Source organism: Oreochromis niloticus, linkage group LG15 (assembly GCF_001858045.2).
Source record: "Oreochromis niloticus isolate F11D_XX linkage group LG15, O_niloticus_UMD_NMBU, whole genome shotgun sequence".
NCBI lineage: Eukaryota > Metazoa > Chordata > Actinopteri > Cichliformes > Cichlidae > Oreochromis > Oreochromis niloticus.
In genome coordinates, this window is record NC_031980.2 from 24,865,282 (window position 1) to 24,884,502 (window position 19,221).

General features: G+C 43.7%; 1 protein-coding gene and 1 long non-coding RNA gene across 9 annotated transcripts in view; one reads left to right on the forward strand and one right to left on the reverse strand.

Annotated features, from left to right (window-relative positions):
- Positions 1-569: 569 nt before the first annotated feature.
- The window catches only part of adgrg6 (adhesion G protein-coupled receptor G6), a 111,030-nt gene continuing 92,378 nt past the window's right edge, over positions 570-19,221 (forward strand). For 4 of the 5 annotated variants that reach the window (XM_019346067.2, XM_019346068.2, XM_013272262.2 and 1 more), the window contains exon 1: positions 12,006-12,238. In XM_019346067.2, coding sequence (XP_019201612.1) covers positions 12,025-12,238 — 214 coding nt within the window. In that variant the 5' untranslated portion in view covers positions 12,006-12,024. Of the gene's footprint in view, positions 894-12,005; positions 12,239-19,221 lie in introns of those variants that run through there. The other variant, XM_025898689.1, reaches the window with a different exon arrangement.
- On the reverse strand, positions 11,635-14,582 carry LOC102082084 (uncharacterized). Of its 4 annotated transcripts, none has more exons than XR_003214102.1 (5): positions 13,576-14,582; positions 13,106-13,261; positions 12,767-12,971; positions 12,299-12,350; positions 11,635-12,225 (listed from the first exon to the last, which is right to left on the reverse strand). It is a non-coding gene; the product is annotated as an uncharacterized LOC102082084 (long non-coding RNA). The 4 variants fall into 4 exon arrangements; XR_002056612.2 differs by lacking the exon at positions 12,299-12,350 and having other exon boundaries at positions 13,576-13,658; positions 13,769-14,581; XR_003214103.1 differs by lacking the exon at positions 12,299-12,350 and having other exon boundaries at positions 11,635-12,264.

Sequence of the window (19,221 nt, forward strand, 5' to 3'; positions counted from 1 at the left end):
CAGCTCTGAAATTGATGCGTGACAGGAAATGACATCAAGGAGAATGAAAATACTTTAAAGGTCGTCAGGAACAAAGAAACAGGTGGAACTGAGCTAGTCAACACTGAGGGAACATCTACACATGCACAGCCCCGAAGCTCACAGGCAGGATGTGCAGGAGGCTCCTGTTACCATGGCACTGATGATCAGCTGAGTCTCAGGGGTCAGAGGTCAGCTGATCAGCTGACATCAACCTGTGGCCTCAGGTGATCAGCTGTCTGTATAACAGACAGATTTTTTTTATTTTTATTTTCTCAGGTTGTTGTCATGCGTGAACCACCTGTGGATGACGCGCACGCGTAGTGTGTTTTTCACAATAAAACCCTGATGGTCTCCTCTGTACTTTATTTTCCAGGATCTGCTCCTGCAGGTGAGACCTGGGGGTGGGGCGGTGTTCAGTGTGACAGCTGATTGTTATCTTTGTTCTGTCAGACAGCTTTTATTTTATGGTTTGGGCGGAAGTATAATCGGATAAATTCCAGCCTGAGCTGAAGTAAAAACCTGTGCTTGTGTTTTTCCTCAGCTTAAACGTCTTCGCGCTCCTCCGCCGGGCAGTCCGGGTCAGGAAAGCGAGCTCACCCCTCGCTCTCCCCTCCTCTCTCTCTTTCTCTCTCTGCATCGCTCTCCCGCTCTCTCTCTAAACTTTGGAGACTTTTGCGCGTCCTGGGCGCATTCTGGATTTTCTGATTTGGAGTCTGAAAACTTTCAGCGCGAGAAAAAACTGGAAAGCAGAGAAAGAAAAAGGGAAAGAGGAAAAAGGGAGAAAAGAAAGAGGAGGAAAGAAGACCTTCCCTCGGACTCCGGACAGGGAGAATGATCCTGCGGGGGGACCAGCTGCCGCTCCAGTGAAACATGTAAGTCACAAAGTGTGAGGCTGTTTCAGCTGCAGACTCGTTCAGGATGGTTTTGCTGTCCGGTGTTTGCTCTGAAAGCTTCTCAGAGACTCACTTTGAGTGTTTCTGTGTTTTTGCCTCCTGTTTGAGAAACATCCACAGAGTGGATCCACAGCAGCCTCTGTGGAGAGGCTCCTGTTTAGCTAAGACTCCAGCTGTGATGGACGTGCCGTTAATGAGGAAAATCATCTGTGTGCTTTTCTTTGAGCTGAGCTCTCCTGTGGAAAATCAGCAGATCTGTTTCCATGATGCTGCCGACTGCAGATGTGTGCACATGTTTATGGTGAGAGAGACGGAGTGCACGCGGGAGCGGGTCAGTGTGCGTGGAAAGCCCACACACTCCTCTGGGTTCTTTTCTTTTGTCTGAAACCCTGAGTTCAGACTACACAGGCCTAAAATATCAGACCTCTTCAGGTCTAACACATAACTTGAGTCCTGTGAGGAACAAGAAGTGATGTTTGAAACATGTAAAACCTCTGCGAGCACAGCTGGGACAGTCCCGGGTTTAAACGTTGGCTTAAACAGTTAAAACACCTCGATCAGTTTTATACTTCAACTAGTTCAATTCTTAGAGCAGTTCAGTGCTTTTTGTTTTTGTTTAAGGCTTGTGAGCATTTCTAATCATTATAAACTGGACTAAGATCTTGTTTAGGAATCAGAAATTCTCGGACTGTGAACAGATTTCCGTGGAAAAGTGTAGAAACGAGACTGGAGCCAAACTGGAAACTTTGTTTTTTCTTTAATAAAACTGCTTTTAAATGACTCCAGTTTATAAAAGATTAGTCTGTGAAGAGTCTTTGATTACTTTGTGGACTTTTTCGTATTGTGTAAAGTGAAATAAGCACCCGGGCTTCATATGTGCAGGTGTGCGTGTGAGTCTGACAGCACACACATTATGGAAGCAAAACGCACCAAAATGTCAAACCTGAGTGGGGAAACTGTTTGTTTCATGTTTCATGTTTTGCGGTCATGTTTTAAAAGTTCCCAGAGAGGAGTAAGACCCTGGAGGCACCGTGTAGAAAGTTTCTGTTTGGTGGCTGAGTCAGTGAAGTAGTTTGTGTGTCAGATGATGCTGTCTGTCCATCCAGCCTATCCCAGCTATGATAGGGTGAGTCGGGGTACACCTGGACAGGTCACCAGTCTGTGGCAGGGCTAACGCAGAGAGACGTGAGGGGCATTTAGAGTCAGTGGGTATCCCAACCCCACAGAAAGGCCCCGGGCTGGATTTGAACCCCGAGAGGCGAGCATAGTGACCGCTGCACCAGCATGCTGTTGGTGTGGGTCATGTTTGTGTGTCACAGCATGACAGGAGCTGTGGAGGCTTTGTGCCTTAGTAACGTGTTTCATTGTGAAGAGGGGATGGCGGTGACTCCAGAACCAATTTCGAGGAAATGAAAGAGGCATCCTCACAGGTCCTCAGAGCCTCCGCAGTCCCCTACAGGGTTTCCTCTTTATCGAGTTCTGACTTTATCAAAGAGCGTCTTGTTTAGGGTCTTGTTTAATCCGTCACTGCCAGCTGTTACGCAACCTGCGAAGGCGATACGGCCAAAAACACACCAAGGGTCCCAGAAGGTGAAGCGCCGAACAGGCCGCCTTTAAACGGAGGCGCGAGGTGACGTCAAATGACATTCTGATGAGGGGAAGTGTGTGTGTCTGTGTGTGAGGTGAAGTTACCTATCCTCCAGGTGTACTGAGGAGGCCTGATACATGTACATGGTAAAATGAAAGTTATGTTCAAACAGAATGAAATCCAGACGGCGATAAGCGAAAACGAGCTCCCGGTCAGGCGGAGCAGAGAGGAATGTGCTTTAATTAAGTTAAAGGGGAAGATCTGATCTCTCCACCTGCACCGTGAGTCTGAGGCTGATGACATTTGGGACGATAAGAAAGAGGCGCTCGCCTCGTTTTCCCTTTTCGTCGTGAAACAGGCGCACAAACCTTTACAAACTAAACATTGTGATTTATACAATAAAGGTGAAAATGAGTGAGTGGAATTATAAAGTCATAGGGAACGTGTTTAACGAGGTCCCAGGTGAGAGTGGGAGGCTTGTTTTCCGACAGACTTCTTTGTGCAGAAAGAGGTGTCGACCCCTGCTGGTCATTAGAAAGAATACAGGTTTAAGTCGCTTCCATTTTTAAAACCCTAGAAACTGCTGTATGCACACATGCATTAAAAAAACAGGACAAAATGAATCCCTGTGATGAGGACTTGTGTCAGTCGACCGAGTCAAAGACAGATTCGGCACTGAAGGCTAATTTCATTTAAAATGTTTTGCCGGTGCCTAATAAATCATAATGAGCTGTTTACACAGAGTTATGAAGATGAACTCATCATGCGTAAAATTCATTTGGACATCTTAAAACTCTTCCACTTCCAAAAACATGTTTTTATGCCTTCCAGTAATTAATAACAGTCATAATGTCAAAAAAGGGCTCCATGCTGTGAATGAGCAGCGTAGTTTTTTTTAGCTGTCCACACTAAGTGCTGTGATTGGTGCTTAAAATACAACTACAGAATCAGTTACCAGCATGGAATCCCCTGAGGATTACCACCGAGCTGACAGGTCTTTGGAACATTTAACGTGCTTTAGGTCCTATTTTTTGGTTTTCCGGCATATTTCCATTGCATCTGTACATGTTTGCATAAAGCAGAGAGACATCACTGCAGTACAGCTGATCAAACAGTGCAGCTTCCAGGAGCGAGCAGAGACCAAAGCGGAGCTAAAAGGAAAGGGAATATCAGACACGCCACGTTGTTGTCCGTCTTTATGTGTTTCTTGTCCTCCTGCAACAAATCCTGAGGCACTATCCCACATTTGGATGAGTTCTGCAGGAAGTCCTGAAGTCGGACTTTTACACAGTTCATACGTAGGAAAGTTTTTTACCTTGTAAAAGGCTGATGGGGTACTGCCATCACCTCGCCAGGTGGGTGGGTGGCGTGGACATGCTAGTTTGCGAATGCGATAACTTGAGGTGATGTAGGAGTTTGAAAATGATACCACAGATGCATCTACCAAAAATATCAGATGAGTTTGAATCTCAGAGGTCAAACTCTTGTAAATGAGCTCGTTCTGAGCACTCAGTGCTTTATACAACTTTTTTCTATTTAACATTCACACTCCGACGGGTGCTTCGGAGAGCAACATGGATCTAGAATCGTGTCCAAGAATTATTTGGCGTGCACACTGGAGCAGCCAGGCACCAACCTTCTGATTAATAAGTGACCTACCGGCTGAGCTAAAGCCATCCCGAAGTGACTGTGGTCACTCAAGAATGAGGCCATGTAGGATTTTCAAATTGATACCACAGGTGTACTAAAAATCTCATGATGAGTTTGAATATCAGTCAAGTCAGGTCAAGTTTTTGAATATCCTATGAATGCCATTATTAAAGAATGAAGCATATTGGTTGAATATGATGGAAACTACACAAAAAAATGAAGCAGTAAATTCTGAGAGTTCAGAGCTTCTCATTTTTGTTGTAAATAAATATGTCATCGCTGGATTAAAAACTGCTAAATATGGTCACCCCACTGGTCACCCCGTGGTTCCTTCAAAGGTATCGTCCACCTGTTGTTGTCACACTTGTGTTGCACAGACTGAATTGTGTGTCCTCTGGTTCGTGCTGCTGTTGGTGCGTTTAGCTTCGCCTCTGTCGCCTTCACAGCAGACAAAAAGCGTCTGTGTCAGAAATAACGGCTCCACATTGGAGGGCATTGTTTTCGGTCAGCGCGTTGCATCGGCGCTTGCGGGCAACGCTGATGTTTTCGGCAGCTCTTCCTTTTTGCAGGCATCTCTGCTGTGGTCATTTCCCTCTTGCTTCGGGCTAAAATTTCAGCCAATTGGAGTTCAAAATATGCAAAGCATCATCACTCAAAGGCGACATGCTGTTGTCCTGCTGGAGGACTGCGTGTAAGTGCGTCTCAGTGTGCGTCGTCCTCTCCGTGCAGGCTGCTCAGATGCACACAACAATGGGCCATAAATCGAGTGTCAGGCAGCTCTAGCTGATCTTCTGTACACATGTTTGAGGAGGGCAGTTAGAGCAGTTTCTCACAATAAATTAGATTTACAATCATGTGCGTGACAAAAACTTGGCTGCAGTGTTGAAAGGACAGGTTCCTGTGTGGGCTTCAGACCTCTACCAAGTTTGAAGAATTGTTAATATTGGGACACTGCAGAGAGACGAGCGCAGCTATGGAGATTTCATCCTGAATGACTTTGTTCTCCACCCCTAAAGCTGACAGAATAGAAAACAAGTGCGGTTGTTTAACAGACTGATTACACATGCACGACACAGAGATCTGAGCACCACGCCAACGCAGAAGAATAACGAGCACAAATATTTCAGATTAACATCTCTAGAATATAATAAACTCCTCTACAGAGTCACACAGTTTGTCCCTGTGTACCTTCTCTTACTTCATAAGAGAATCCATACTTCTTTCTCTGATTTACAGAAAGGTCTTCACACAGATCGAGACTTAGTCTTACATGATGTCCGAAAGGCGTTTGGGTCCCCGAGGGGTGTTTTTAAGGACTGCATACAGTCAGGATTTCTAGGCATAGAGAACTTGCTCCAAACGATCCTGTGCCTCTCGTCACACGAATAGCTGGGGCAGCCTCCAGCACCCCTGCAGCCCTGAACTGGATAAAAGGTTAATTAGAAGGATGGAGGCTTGCCCCTCAAAGCTGTCAGTTTCCTTCATCAACACTGGCATGCTTATTAGACACTTAAAGATGGATAATTTAATGCTAGTGAAGTTTTTGCACACCTGAGTCACGTTCAAGCCTTTTCTATCCTGTTTTCAGGATTTTAATCAGAATCAGTAATGTCGTCAGTATCCATAACATCTCTAAGTAGGCTTCAGTGACAGCAGGTAAAAGACACCAATGCCAAGCGACACCTTGTGGTTATCGATGGCCCGGCAGCAGTGTCTGAGTTTTTAACGTGATTCTGAAGAGGATCAGTTTGTAGCGTGTGTCGTTTATTTTGTGTTTTTAGTGACTGCACTGATTTAGTGACGACGTAAAGGCAAATCCTTCACTAATGCATCTGTGGTAGGGTCCAATCAGGAAGCAGTTGACACCGTCGGTTTGTTAATTAGAGCAGAAAGAGAAGTTAAACAGCAACAAGATAAGAAATACAAAGAATGAGGTGACGCTGACAGAAAATGTCCAGCGTGATGTCGGAGAGCTTTCTTTGATTCTTGTCTGTCAAACATGAGCAGTTTAAGTAAAATGTAGTTGGTTGTAATGAATAGAAATCAATTTTAATGAAAAACATCTGTCAGGCTTGTTTTCTCACTCATGTCCACGTTATTAACTTTGTAATAACGGCCTGATGTAAATGAACTTGAGGGTGAGTCACAAAGGTGTTCCTGCTTGTGCAGAGGGGTGGGACAGAGAAGGTTTGTGTTGCTGAGTCATGTCAGAGCTCCTTTTCCTGCAGTGAAAGGTGATTTTTTTCAGTTGTTCTGCAGTGAAACCCTCAGAATAACCTCTGGGCCACAGAATGCCTGGCTTGAGGCGGGGGGTTTGCAGGCTGCCATCAAGCGCTGCAGACACATGAATCGCCGCCTTTATGTGGTCATGTCTATTGCCTTGCTCGCTGACCTCGCTCCTCTTGTCATTCACTCCCATTTCCACAGCGGAGATGGAGCTGGGAGGAGGAGGACCGAGAGAACAAGACGCATGATTTGACAAAGAGGCGAGTTTTCTTTAATGTCAGGAGCTGCATGCATTTGCAGCGCTGGACACAACAAAGCTGAACGATGAAATTAAAATCGAGCTCTGTTCTCTCTGCTTTAAATATTTATGATGCAGGAACTGTTCCCAGTATTAGGACGGCCAAGCTTGCTTCAAATGATGAAAAAAATTCTAATTAAAAGTACCCAGAGACCGAAATGTTTCTGCTCATCTTTCTACTTTCTCTACCTTGTACAGTTTTCATTTCTTCCTAATGTGTTGAATAATTCACTGGTTTGATCTGCGGAGACAGAGGAAGTGTGCAGCTGCCATGTAAAGTTGTTCAAACACACCGCTGAGGCCATCTGCTGCCTCGCACACAGAGACGTGACTTTGTTTCAGCATGAGGACTTAGCAGTTTAAGCTCAGGCAGGATGACGACGAGAAAACTTTGCTGCGTTAAACCGTTGAATTTTCACTGAATGTGTAGCTTCTGCAACGTTCACAGCTCAGGTCCACATTATTCTGGACCTTTGGAAACATCAACGGCCATATTTGTGGTGAGAAAAAAATTGTGTTTTGGTGTGCACGGACAGACGAGGAAACTTTGAAGTAGCTGGGATCTACCGTTTGATCGACAGTTTTCACAGCATGCTCTTTCTGGATTCGTACAGGGATGGATTTCAATACCAAAGTCCTAATCAGTTCACTCACAGAGTGAATGAAGTGCCGTGCAGGCTTCACATACAGTTAAGCCCATAATTATTCATACCCCTGCCAAATTTCGACTTAAAGTTACTTTTGTTCAACAAGCAAGTTCTTTTTTGAGCAGAAATGACACAGGTGTCTCCCCAAAGATAATAAGACGATGTACAAGAGGCATCATTGTGGAAAAAAATATTTCTCAGGTTTTATTTATATTTTAGCAAAAAGTATCATGTCCAGAATTATTCATACCCTTCTCAATAATCAATAGAAAAGCCTTTATTGGCTATTACAGCAATCAAACGCTTCCTATAATTGCAGACCAGCTTGTTGCATGTCTCCACAGGCATTTTTGCCCATTCATCTTTAGCAATGAGCTCCAAATCTTTCAGGTTGGAGGGTCTTCTTGCCATCACCCTGATCTTTAGCTCCCTCCACAGATTCTCAATTGGATTCAAGTCAGGACTCTGGCTGGGCCACTGCAAAACGTTAATGTTGTTGTCTGCTAACCATTTCTTCACCACGTTTGCTGTATGTTTTGGGTCATTGTCGTGCTAAAATGTCCACTGGTTCCCAAGGCCAAGTTTTTCTGCAGACTGCCTGATGTTGTTGTTGAGAATCTTCATGTATTGCTCTTTTTTCATGGTGCTGTTTACTGTGATTAGGTTCCATGGTCCATTGGCTAAAAAACACCCCCAAAGCATTAGGTTCCCACCACCATGTTTGACAGTGGGGATGGTGTTCTTTGGGTTGAAGGCTTCTCCATTTTTATGCCAAATGAAGGCAACATCATTGTGACCAAATAATTCAATTTTTGTTTCATCTGACCATAACACTGAAGACCAGAAACCTTCTTCTTTGTCCAGATGAGCATTTGCAAAGGCCAAATGAGCTTTTGCATGCCTTAGAAGTGCCTGGAGAAGTGGCGTTTTCCTTGGTCTGCATCCGTGGAACCCAACAGTGTCCGTTGGACTGTCTGCCTTGAGACATTGCCACCAGCAGAGCCCAGATTCACCAGAATGGCCTTGGTGGTGATCCTTGGATTCTTTTTCACCTCTCTCACTATCCTCCTGGCCAGCACAGGTTTCACTTTTGGCTGCTGACAACGTCCTCTGAGATTTTCCACAGTGCGGAACATCTTGTATTTTTTAATAATACTTTGCACTGTAGCCACTGGAACTTGAAAACATTTGGATATGGCCTTGTAGCCCATTCCTCACTTGTGAGCAGCCACAATGCACAGCTGCAGGTCCTCACTGAGTTCCTTTGTCTTAGCCATGAATGTCCACAGACCACCTGCAGAGAGCTGCTGTTTTTCACCTGTTGAGTTGATTAAAACAGCTATTTCCAATTAATCAGGGTAATTAGGATGCTTTAGAACAGCTTTGACTATTTGGAATGGTATGGAACTTTGGATTTTCCCAGAGACTGTGACAGTTTGTAAAGGGTATGAATAATTCTGGACATGATACTTTTTGCTCAAATGTAAATAAAAGCTGAGAAATATTTTTTTTCCACAATGATGCGTCTTGTACATCATCTTATTATCTTTTGTGAGACGCCTGTGTCATTTCCAGTCAAAAAATAACTTGCTAGTTGAATAAAAGTAACTTTAAGTCAAAATTTGCCAGGGGTATGAATAATTATGGGCTTAACTGTATTTCTGATCATCAGGCTGTTCTACAGACCATGCTAGGTTTGCTAGCCACTTGTTGCTCTTCACCAAAACGACCACACATTACAAAGTGTGTTATCATTAAATATGCTAACTTCAAAAAAGTAAAAATGCACTTCCTTCTTCACTTCTACTCCTGGATCGGTGCTGATGTGGCAGTACTGCCTGAGTGTTGTTCAGGAGAATGCTGGCTACATGTGCTGTCATGACGAGCATATATAGGAGTGCGGTGGGTGTACTGGAGCCACCAAATTCGTTGTGCAGTTGGAAGTCATTAAGTTACATAAAGTGCACCAACGTGATACTAGTGCCTGGTCTACAACCTTCTGCACACACTTCCACATTTCCACCAAAAGAAAAAAAAGAGAGACTCGTGTTGATGCCAAAAATCTGGTAGCGCCAAGGTACCTTGGAACGGCTGTATTTAAAACTAAACCCACTGATCTTGGGTGGCTTTGGCCTCTTCAAGGAATTCTCCAATCACTGGCAGATACATGGAATAGATTCTAAAGATATCAATAGAAACACAAGGACACGCTCCCACACAGCTCTGGTCTTAACATCATGGAGTTGGTAGGAAAACACAAGCACCTGGGGGCCGTACCTGCTTTAAGTGTTTTTGATAAATACGAGCCACAAAAAGATCCCAGCAGTCCCAGCCGTTAAGTGTCCAATAGGTTAATGAACAGCCGAGAGAACAACCTTGTAGGCTGGTGCGGAGATGCCGTGGTGACTCAGTGCAGATCAAAAAAGTCTCAGTTTCTCCTGAAACTTAAAGACATTCAGAGTTTTTAAGATGTGACCGACTTTTCTCGGTCTTCGGGTCTGTGAAGGAGGAGCCAAGTGTATGTTCTCGCTTAGTTTTTAGCGCAGCTGTCACTTCTCTGCATTTTACAGTCTCTTGACAACCGCGACAGCAAAATACACTCAAATCAACTCAGCCAAAGTCACAAGGGACCGACTGAGACACCGAAAACAACCTTTAGATTCACTTCACTGCGTTAAGCACATATTGCACAGATGATGTCACTTCCTTCTTTGAAACTGCTTTAATTTCATGTTTTCTGACATCTGCCACTTGGCCCTCTGTCTGCTGAGCCCAGGTGCATTAAAAGTTATTCAAGTTATTAAAAAAAAACAGCAGCAGGATATTTTTGTAGATTGTAAACAAAAATAAACAAATAAATAATAATAATGAGAGTAGTTAATTATCATTCTTCTTAATAATTAATAATAATTGATTAAGTGAGGAATTATCCAGAGAAACTTCATTAGCAGTGATTCATGCAAACCTGGAGTTGGATATGTGGAAGGAGCAGATTATAAGATCCCGATCGATCCGGCTTTTAATGAGCAGCCTGTGTCTGTGTGATGCTGTGGGTATTTATTACTATTTATTATTTATACACAGGCGACCAACAAAACCTCCACAGGCCCACTGTGCGTGTCTGTGGAAAATAACTGGAAAGGATTTTGGTAGAAAACCTTTGTGACTGTGGTCTCAGCACCGTGCACTGGCGTGTGTATAGGTGTGTGTGCGTGTGTGTGTGTTACCAACAGCCATTATGGGGACCAAAATCCTGGTTTGAAGGCATTTTTGAGACTCAAAATTTGGTTTCAGTTAGGTTAGGGTTAGGCATTCATTTCTCATGGTTAGGGTTAGGATAAGGGGCTGGGGAAAGAATTATGTCAATTAGATGCCCCCACCCGATATGTGTGTGTGTGTGTGTGTGTGTGAGTACTGTAAACATTCGTTTCAACTGCAGGAAGAGACGAAATCAGGAAGAGACGAGCTGGGTCTCCACATCGCTGTTCCTCCCAGAGGCCTTTGAGATTTGGATCACCGGATGGTTAACCCTGATAAACTATAGATGACAGCCTCGCTCGACCTTTTGGTTTCATCTGTGCTGAGATAAAAGTGTCCCGACTTCACCACCGTCAAGAAAATAAGAGGTGTCAGATGGCTGACAGTGGATGTGTGTGTTTGTGTGTGTGTGATAGATTGGCAGGATCCAGCTGATGGGTGAATAAAACATGAAACAAAGGTGTGCTGACGCTGTGCCTGGAACATCTTCCTGAATGTGGCTGACATGTTTGGATCTCTTTGTGGGACTTGGAGTGAAATACTCCCAAACGGACACATTCAGATGTGTTATTGGACTTTTTTTTAATTTGGAGACTTTCCACAGTTTTTCATTAAGTTGCAAATCAAGTGACTCTTTGAGTATATTAAATTTGATTTTGAATAATGTTATGCTGCAAAAAATGCCACAGAGAGCAAGCCTGGAGTATGGGTACCTGACTGAAGATATGTAATATAAACAGTTTAACCCACTAATGTTGGCTTTATTTAAACATTTCCATGAAGGATAGCAGTCAGTCCTGTTGAGATAACTATCTTCTCACGTAGGCAAACATGAACTCCCCCTCCTCTAAAACACCTCCGACTCGTTGGGGCGTGGACATCAGCTGATGCTTTTGTTCTGTGGGTTGTCGATGGGGTCTCCATAGGTCAGGCTTATTCCTGTGCCCTCTGTGACCCTTAGCGGATCCTGAGCCGTTGTTGCAGTAAACTTATTAATATTAATGAACTGAGATAAGATTTGAATTTGCTTTAAAGCTGCTTCGCTTTGCTCAAGTGAAACTCTTTGGTACAACAGGTCCTCTCATTAGGTTCTCTCTGGATTGGAGCAGATTGATTGGTTCCCCGGGGGTGTGATTGTCTGACACGCAAACACATCTGATCTGCAGTCACTCGTTTATTCACAGGTCTCTCGTCAGTTTCAGGGCTGCAGGACACATTTGAATGTGACTGATGAGAAGCATTTGAAGCTCCTTTTTTGTCATGAAATTATCCACAGTTATGTTGAATTATGAATTACTGAGACACAGTAGACCTGCATCAGGTCAAGTTGCACTCCACCCGCTCTAGAGCGAAGTGGAAGGCTCTTTGTTCCTGCTGATGCTTTTCTGTTGATCAGACTGAGAATTGGAAAAACAAATAAGTTGAAAATGGTTCAGAGAGCAAATGAATCATAAAGTATGGACTTTTCATCCAAGAAAAAACAGGATTTGTGTTCAGAATATGAAAAAGTCAGAATGCACTATGCTGAAAATTTCCTTCTTTGTCTGCTTTTCCAGGGAGACCTTTAGAGGTGAAGGCGGAGGAGGAAGAGGTGGAAGGTGGAGACTTCGTCATGTTGTCCTGGTGGTTTTGCTGTGGATGACCCTGCACAGACACGGTAAGGCCCGATGGTTTAAACTCTGCCTGAACGGGAAAATCCAGGACGAATGGATCTTACTTTTATTTATTCACTGAAGCAGGAAAGCCGTGCTGCCCTCACAGCTGTCACGCTGACAGGAAAAAAAAAAAGAATCACACAAATTCTTCTAAACAAACCTTCAACCCCGAAACCCTGAGCAGGAATAATACTGTAATCATCCGAATACTGAAAACACTTTAACTGCAGTGTGTGTGCAGGCAGTAGTTGGAGGCATGTTTTTAGGGATATTTGCTGTGTTATTGGGCAGCGTGGATATTTTTGAAGAGTTCACCACTGCAGCCACAGCAGTGCCCACATGGAGAACATGACAAATACGTTCACTCGCACTTTAAAACACAAGGAAAACGCCTGCAGGTCACCTCTGCAGGAGAGGCTCAGCAACAGGCATCAGTGATCTCAGTTACAGAGCGATGCCGCCTGATGACAAAAGACGAAACCTCATGAAAATTGAATTTATTTGTTTGTGTATGTGAATGCAAACATCACCTCTTTGAGTTACGGGCAGCTCGACTTTGGAGCTAACGTACGAGGAAGTGTAAAAATCATTGGGTCCGTCTGAGAGTTGAGCTGCAGTCCTCAGTGCGAGGGGCAAAACGACCCAGAAGCCTGTATTTTTTTTTACTATTTGAAAATAGAAAACCTCACAGCGTGAACACAGATACAATATATAAAACTTCATGCTCGTGTCAACCTGGGAAAAGAAAGAAAAAGGTAGGGGGAAGGATTAGATCCAGGATTTTGATAACCACAGAGCTAGTGCAGGGAGGATGGGCTTCATATCACGATGTAGGTTTCAGGTACAGAATGAATTAAGAGTAAACAAACCTTTATTCAGGTGACCCAATACTCCAAAGGGGCTGTGGATAAACTAGGCGTGAACAGGAACACCAGCAAACTGAGGCTTTAAAGCAGGGGTGGGGAACTCCAGGCTTCAAGGGCCAGTGTCCTGCAGGTTTTAAATATCACCCTGGGTCAACACACCTGAAAGAAACGATTAGTTCATTACCAGGCCTCTGGATAACTTCAAGACATGTTGAGGAGGTAATTTAGCCATTTAAATCAGCTGTGTTGGATCAAGTACACATCTAAAACCTGCAGGCCCTTGAGGCCTGGAGTTCCCCATTGCTGCTTTAAAGCACACAGGAGGCAACAAGGGAACAGGAAACAGGCGGGGAACTAAACACAGCTGAAGCTAATCATAGATAACGAAATAAAACCGGTAAATCATAACAAGAAAACAGCAAACACACAGAAAAGGGTGAACTAAAGCTCAAGGAATCAAAATGAAGCTGCACCTCCAGATTATTTAAATCTCATTATGTTCATCAGTAGCACGCCGCCGCAGCCATAGAGAACCTCCCTGAGACCGAAACCGCTGCTGAAACACAAAAGTGTGGCAATGAAGACTATTTGATGTCATCAAGGTGCTCACAGGTGTAGCACACAGACATGAATCCCCCACCACCACCACCACCACCAAATGACCACCCTTCCTCCAGTCGACACAGGAATCAGTCAGTGTTTGTGGGAGGACTTCCTGAGCGCTCGCAGCTGTGAGGGCAATGCAGCTCAAAATTCTTCCTCTGACACAGTAAAACGATAAAAGGCCCTCAGCAGCTGTCAGAGCGACTTCACAATGATTAAATGTCAGAGTTTCAGAGTGGAGTAAAATCTGCTTTCACTCTCAGTCTCATTTCGTTCACCTGTTGAATCTTTGGAGGAAAAATGAATGTGAAGTTTTTCCTTGATTAAAGCTTCTCGCTCTGTGATAATTGCTTTAATTATAATGAATCTGTGCTTCTAATGATATGAAATCATCCATTAAATGTCATTTTCAGATGTTTGTGTGATTATTTTAATTAAACATGGGGCTTGCTTGCATTTCATTTCCCTGTGAAAATGTTTTTGAGTCTTCTATTGTGAAAGGCTCGTGGACATCACCGTTTTGTGTTTCTTTGCTTTTTTCATGTTCTCTTTGTGTTCAGCTGCTGTTGGGAAAAGACGCTACATTTTTGAGGGAGTGCTCATGCTCTACGTTCCTCTGAATAAAGAAATGAGCCACGTGAAAAAGATCCTTTTGAACATTAAACCATGGGAAAACCGGCGTTCCCAGAGATGCAGCGTTTTCATCTGACAGCAGTGATCTTTCATTTTGTCTCTTCTTCTCCCCGCGTTTCCATCGTTTGCTTCCCGCTTCATCCCACTTTGTTTTTTCATATTTTCCATGTCTGTGTTGGAGCATGCCTCCTCTTCTTCATGCTTCCATTAACGAGAACCACCCGCCATGTTCCTGAAGCCTGCAGTCAGATATCTTTTCCATCTGGTTTATTTTTATTCCGTGGAGAGCTTGTCAGCAGCGATCATGCTCTGATGCTTTCATTCATTCATTCCCATGAGGTCAGAAATTCATCCTCTCACATCCACGCATGTCTTTCTGTCACAGGCATCGCTCTAACACTTATAGACGTCTTTTTGTTTTTTACTTTAACCTACCAAATGTTTGTGAGTGGTGTGAGGGAGGTTTGGTTCCTGGAATCAGTTTCATGTTCGATTTGGAGCCAGATTAGACAACGCTGGGCCAGAAACCTGTTCTGAAGCCTGACAGAGTTTAAAAAGTTTCGTTTTATAGATTAAAGCCGCTGTGTTTAATGATGTGTGTTTGGTGATTAGTTTGGTTATTTTTTCAATGGTTTTATGGTTCCGTTTCAAAAACAGAGGAGAGCTCTGCTGGATTTTTCTTTCATTTTAAGTCCAGGTTTGTGTGCTGAGAGCGTTTGGAAAGGTTTGTTTGGTGTTTTGTGCTCTGATTCAATCCTCTGTTCATCAACACTTTCCTGTAATCCAGTTATGTTTGCCTCTGATCGTTCAGCGTTTGGCCGATGTGCTAATCAAACATTTGTTGGTTGTTTGCTTCGTTTGTATCTTTCTGGTTACTTCATTTGTTCAGAGGATCAGTTTGATTGAAACTTGGTTTGTTTGTGTATTTTCTTTTTTCTCCTCACTCTATGGCTTTTTTCAGAGCTTGTGTCTGAATGAAATTGTAGTGGGTGGTGCCCACAGACTCATCTGTGCAGGTTTGGGCTCTGTCAGCCCGACTTTGCTGTTTTTATTATATTTCCATTGGAAATGTTGACGGAAGGTGACCTCAGCAGAAATGAAAGTTGTTGATGTTCATCAGTGGATGTAGTTCTATAACGGCTTGTAAACTGAGTCAGGAGAAAGGATTTTCTTTGTTTTTCTACAGCTTTAAATTACATGGATTAATTTTCATTTAAAGAGATATTTCATGCTCACGAGTTAAAATAGGCACAAACGGCTTCAACCGCTGGGTCTCCTCAGAAACGTGCTCCCAGTACAGACTGCACACAGAGTCATTGCAAGCTTTATATCAAGGGTTTGACAAACATGCACGCTCAAACTACTCTGACAGCGCCGGCTCTGGGTGCCAGCGGCATCGGATGGGCCCAAAGTTTGGCCAAATTCTTGCACGGCAGCTGTGGGAAAAGTGGGGCGTCCACAGACTTTTGGCCATGTGAGTGTTTTTCTTAGATTTCAGTGTTCAAGGAGAAACGCAGGAGTGGAGGACGGAGAGCAGGGAGCTGCTGGCTGTCCATGTTTTCCATGTTTCTGCCAATAACACTCATTAAACTGAAAAATTCAAACTCCAATTGAGAGAGAGACAGAGGGACGGATGGTTGAGAGAGAAAAGCAAGGGGCGAGCAAGAGGAAAGAGGTGAAGGGGGGAGAGAGAGTGCGTTTAATGCATTTTCCATACCTCACCAGCAGCCGCAAGCCAAACCGAGCGGTTCACACACACTCGTAAAGTTCCCAGCAGTCCTAAACCACAGCACACACACACACACACACACACACACACATGTGCACAGGGGTTAGCGGTGGTTGCTGTTCTTCTGGTGACAAACACATAACCGACGTGTGTGTGCTGCTGCTGACTGGCTGATAAACTACAGCTCTGAACCAATCACACACAGGAAGCTGTAAATAATAGAGAACGAGAGAGAGAGAGAGAGAGAGAGAGAGAGAGAGAGAGAGAGAGAGACCTTTGGTTTGACAGCAGCGTGGGGCCTTCTCCTCTCTGACACGTCGGTCCGTTAAGGGTCACGTGCCGATCTGTTTAAAGTTCTTGTGCCCTCCAAACACGAGCTAAAGCTTTAGCTGTGGGTCTGGTGAGGTTCCAGTAAATGTATTCTGCTGTTTGTTCTGAAGCTCTGAAGTTTCCACACACTCAGCAGAGCGCAAGTCCTCCGAGTGCTGCACCACAGTACGACTATTGTTGCAGAACCACAGTATGCTAATGCTGCAGACTCAGACCAGGTCTCCTTCACACTCACTGCCAAAAGTATTGCGCTGACTGAAAATGATGCAACGTATCAGCTTCACGGAGCAACTCCAGTCAGGACGTTGCTCTTACCAATTATCTCCCCATTTCTTACTGATAAACATGAAGCCTGAGTGAAATGCAGAGGCTGGCAGACTCTGTTTCCCGGTGCTGAGTTGTTTTTATCTGATGACGTGAACATGGGGCTTTATCGAGATGGAACCAGAAGCTGTAGAAATGTGCTTTCTGTCACTGGCCGAAACTAAAAGCAGCACGCCTTCCTAGCTGCTCAGCTCGGTCACTGACCTGACCGAGCATCTACACTCAACCTTACAAACACAGCTCTGACTGCGATTCCAGTTCCCAGATCTCACAGTATGACCACAACGTTTGACAAAATAACACTCAGACTTCCTGAGTTGGTGGTGATTTGTTTCCAGCCATACATTTTCTACTGCCTGTCTGGATTTGAGTTGTGGGGGCAGCCATCTAAGATAAGCGCAGACTTCCCTGATCCTGGAATCTTCCTCCAGCTTATCTGGGAGAGCACGGTCATTCCCATTCCTGCAGAGAGATGGAATCTATCCAGCGAGTCCCGGGTCTGCTCCCAGCACGACATGCCTGAATCACCTAAACTGATTCCTAATATCCATCCATCCATCCATCCATCGTATTTTGCTTATCCAATTCAGGGATGTGGAGGGCTGGAGCCCATACTAGCTACCATAGAGCGAGGCGTACACCCTGGACAGGTCGCCAGGCTGCTGCAGGGCTAACACACAGACAACCATTCATACTCACAAAATAAAATCCAGTTTTTAAAAAAAGTCCGGCTTTTTTTTAATGATTAGTCAGCAAAATATGTAAAAAACTTGTATTTCCATTCTTTGAAGTGAGGAGTGTGCTCTGATGTTGGAGCTTTCATCTCAAAAAAAGGGTTTCAAGTCTCATGAAGTCCAAAAAGTTTTTCAAAATATGATTAATTGTTAGTTTATTTCCCACAAACATGCCTTTTGTTTCTTCTGTTTTCTTTTTCTTAACATTTCCGTGCGTTCCAGCATTCTGCTGGCATCTGAACAACGTTTAAAATCTTTTCCACGCTGACCAGAATTTCTTTTTCCTTCCTGCCGGGAACCCGCCGACTCGCTGTGATTAGGTTTTGTCCCGTCTGGGCTCTGAATGTTATCAGCGATCAGCAGCCGCAAATTGTTAATATCACCCTCCACCAACACTGCTAATTAATCATAATTATGGTGTACTGCATTTTTTAGACAACAAGGAAATTATTTCAAGCCTGGGCGCCCGGGCGCCCAATGGCTGCCCACTGCTTCACAGAGTGAATGGGTTAAATGCAGAAAGGAATTTCCCCACGGGGATCAATAAAGTATACATTATTATTATTCAATTTCACTGTGTGGTTTTAAGGAATCGATGCAACGCAGCTGATGAGACGTGAGAAGGAGCAGCTGTGGTTGTGCACACATCTCGCTGTTTTCTTAATAATACACATAATCACTGAAAAGATTATTGGACGTGAAAGACACAAAGCAGCGTTTGTGTTAAAAGAAGATTTTTAACTGCTCAGAAATCATGTTTAAATAAGATAAAGAGCCGAAACACAAACACCAATCTCGATGGTTGCCAGTTTCATTTTCTTGGCATTTCTTCTTTTATGCCAGCAAAACAACTTCATGAAACCTCAAGAGTCCAAGATTAAGGCCTCTGAAGGATGCAGATGAAAACTCTTTCTGCGTTGACCGTGCCGACGTGTTAAACACACTGATTTGAACATACCGACCTGTTGTGTGAGTCCGTTAACAGCTGATGATTAAAAACGTTTGAGTGATGAATGGACGTTTATTTAATTGCAAGCCAGACACCGGTCCTCCTCGGTAAAGTCGTTCTTCTGGAGGCAGCGAGAGCCTGGGGGAGGGTCCTTCATACATATTTCATAATATGATGTGAGTGTGTGGTCATGGGACGGTCCAGATTTTATCAGCCATCTTGGCGTCCTCCCCTCATCCCTCAGTTTTTATCTCTACCTTCACTTTTTTTCTGTTTTCTCTTCTGCACGTGTAACTAAGTACATTTGCTTTACACCTCTTGTGCTGTACATATTTATTTCACGGTTACAGTAACCAGTTAACCAGTGTAAAATATGATGCTTTGTTATCCTGTAAAATAAGAAATCTGACCAGAAAATGAACAAATGAACAGTGTTTTGGTTCCAGCTTAACTTGACGTAACAAGTTGCTGTTTTTCCTCTTTGATCTGTTTTTAATCGTCAGTTTGAGGCTGTTTATTGGACACTCTTCTCACTCTTTTCCAATAATAATCAGAGGAAATAAGCACAGGTTAAAAAAAAAGCTGCATTTTAACGAGTACATTAAAAATACAAAAAGATAAAATGATCCACCAAACGCAGGAGTTCTCTCTGTGCTTCACAATGAGCATAATAGTGGGCTGATGCATTACTGAGCAAAATTACATCCGCCCCTTCTAATCTTCATAACAGATTTTTAAAGGTTCCAGCAGAATGTGCACCGTTAACATGAAACTACTGAAAATGCATCATTCAAACTCAAAAGGTGCTGATTATGAA